This window comes from Sphaeramia orbicularis, chromosome 14 (assembly GCF_902148855.1).
Source record: "Sphaeramia orbicularis chromosome 14, fSphaOr1.1, whole genome shotgun sequence".
NCBI lineage: Eukaryota > Metazoa > Chordata > Actinopteri > Kurtiformes > Apogonidae > Sphaeramia > Sphaeramia orbicularis.
This window is the reverse complement of record NC_043970.1, coordinates 35,935,248-35,937,325: the sequence shown is the minus strand read 5'-3', so window position 1 is coordinate 35,937,325 and position 2,078 is coordinate 35,935,248. Positions and strand designations below refer to the sequence as shown.

Genomic DNA, 2,078 nt, shown 5'->3' with positions numbered 1-2,078 from the left:
AATTGCAAGGACAAATCTTACCGACGGTAGATAAGAAGGTTTCCTCTCTTCCCACACCTGAGAAAAGGGGAAACACATGCAACAGCTTAAGTTGCTCGGATAAATGTGCAATTTGTCAAGGGTGTCCTTGGAACTGAAATTCTTTGAAAACCTATTTATATTAATATCCCTTCAATAATAATGATGTTGGAAAGCAGCATCAAGCAGTGTTGGTCTTTATAAAGTCAGAAATTCTAATAGGCTGAGGATAAATAACTCTATTGTTCAATGTAGTTGCAGTCAACAGTGACAGGCAGAAATGAGAATAGTTCCACTATATATGTATTAAAGGAAGTGTGGAGTACTATCTCTTTCTGATTTGTATGTTTTGTATATCTGGGAGAGACATGAAGTGTTGAAACTCTTCAGTTAGATCATGTAGGGGATGTAAGGGAGAGTCAGAGGAGGAGGAGGAGGTGACAGTGCCATTTGCCTGGAGGGCACTCATAAACCTGGAGAGGGAGAGAGAGTGCACCATTCCTCACAGGTGACTGTACCATGTGACTTCAAGAGCTTTAAAAAGCAGGCCAACCTGTCTTGTTGAAGTACAAGTAATCACAAGGCACCAGAGGAGTCAGAGGAGGAGAATACCTGGGCTGTCGGCTCAGCTGCAAATAACCGACAGCCCTACAAAACAAGCCGAGGAGTACTAAGTCTGGAGGCGTCAAACCCACAGACACAAAAAAGACTTTGCACTAAAACTTAAAGAAGAACGAAGACTTTCCTCAGATTTGTCCTATGCTCACATTGTCAACACAATGAGTTGCAGTAGCATTGCAGGATCTGAGTTCTCTGAGGAAGAGCTGGAGCTTGGCACACTGGGCCAAGGCGAGGAAGATGAAAGTCCCAAAGCATCCTTCCAAGACAGCGAGAGTTCAACCAGCAGCCCGAGTGAAGCAGAAGAAGGCCAGACCAAGAAGCGCAATCGTCCCGTCCGTTCAAAGGCTCGACGGATGGCTGCCAACGTCCGTGAGCGGAAACGCATCATGGACTACAACCAGGCTTTCAACGCGCTACGTGTTGCTCTCAATCATGACCTTAGTGGCAAACGCCTCTCAAAGATTGCCACCCTGCAGAGGGCCATTAACCGCATCTCAGCTCTGTCAGTGTTCCTGAGCTCAAACCCACCCAGCAAACCCTGTACCCACCGGGAGTGCAACAGGCCCTCTGTAGGTGCAGCTGCAATGGGAGGGTCTCGTGTCGAGCAGACCCGAGTACCGGTTCCTCGTCTGGAGCATCAGAGTTACGTCCCCTGGCATGCGTCCATCTCTCACCAGATGCAACAACAACAAGGGCCTCATTTGCACAGGATTCCCGGTGAGCCCCACATTTACTTGGACAACTCTGGGTCCTCGTGTCCTCCATCACCACACTACCCTTGTTATCCAACTGAGGGACAGATTTATGGACACTGTGGGAGCCCCCATGACCACCCACCAAGTCCTTTGAGATACCCGCAGGTGGGTGAGGGTTTGGGGTACCAGCCAGCAGTGTGGGCATCCTGCACACAGGGATACATTGATACTTTCGTAGAACCGTCTCCAGCTCTGGGGCTCCCCTGGCAGGTGAGCTACCTGCAGGAACCTGAGCACAGCCTCTCTTTGTGCTCTGACATACTTTAACAGGGTACATCCACCATTGTGAGCCCTGAAGACTGTTAAAAAAAAAAAAAAAAACACTAGCTGAGTGTTGAGTGATCTCAGGGAGAATACTGAGGACAGATTTTGTGTTTATGCTGTTGCAATCAACCTAGCATTTCTCTTTGCAAATGTTACTGAAAGATACGTACAAAAATGTGCAATGGCATCTAGACTGCAGAATGTTGTAAATATTGCAAAATACAATGTGATATTGTAAAGTGTTATAGCTAATATTATACATGTAGAAGTGTGTTATTATCATTCAATTCTCATTATTGAAATTCTGTTAAATTATCCTTTGTAGTACTTTAAGTTGGTGTAAACACCTACAACTAAATGGGGCCATAAAATCAACAGACAGACATGTTTTGAACATAAACATAGACACCTAATATGCAA

The 2,078-nt window shown here is 45.8% G+C and overlaps 1 protein-coding gene across 1 annotated transcript; it reads left to right on the top strand.

The window, feature by feature from the left end:
* The first annotated feature begins 797 nt into the window (after positions 1 to 797).
* Positions 798 to 1,661, top strand: bhlha9 (basic helix-loop-helix family, member a9). The gene has a single exon (XM_030154871.1). It carries the CDS (start codon positions 798 to 800, stop codon positions 1,659 to 1,661), a length of 864 nt encoding a protein of 287 aa, XP_030010731.1.
* Positions 1,662 to 2,078: the final 417 nt, after the last annotated feature.

Bases quoted from the DNA above. Each gene is read 5' to 3' on its own strand.
- bhlha9 (XM_030154871.1), top strand. From the start codon at position 798: ATGAGTTGCAGTAGCATTGCAGGATCTGAGTTCTCTGAGGAAGAGCTG.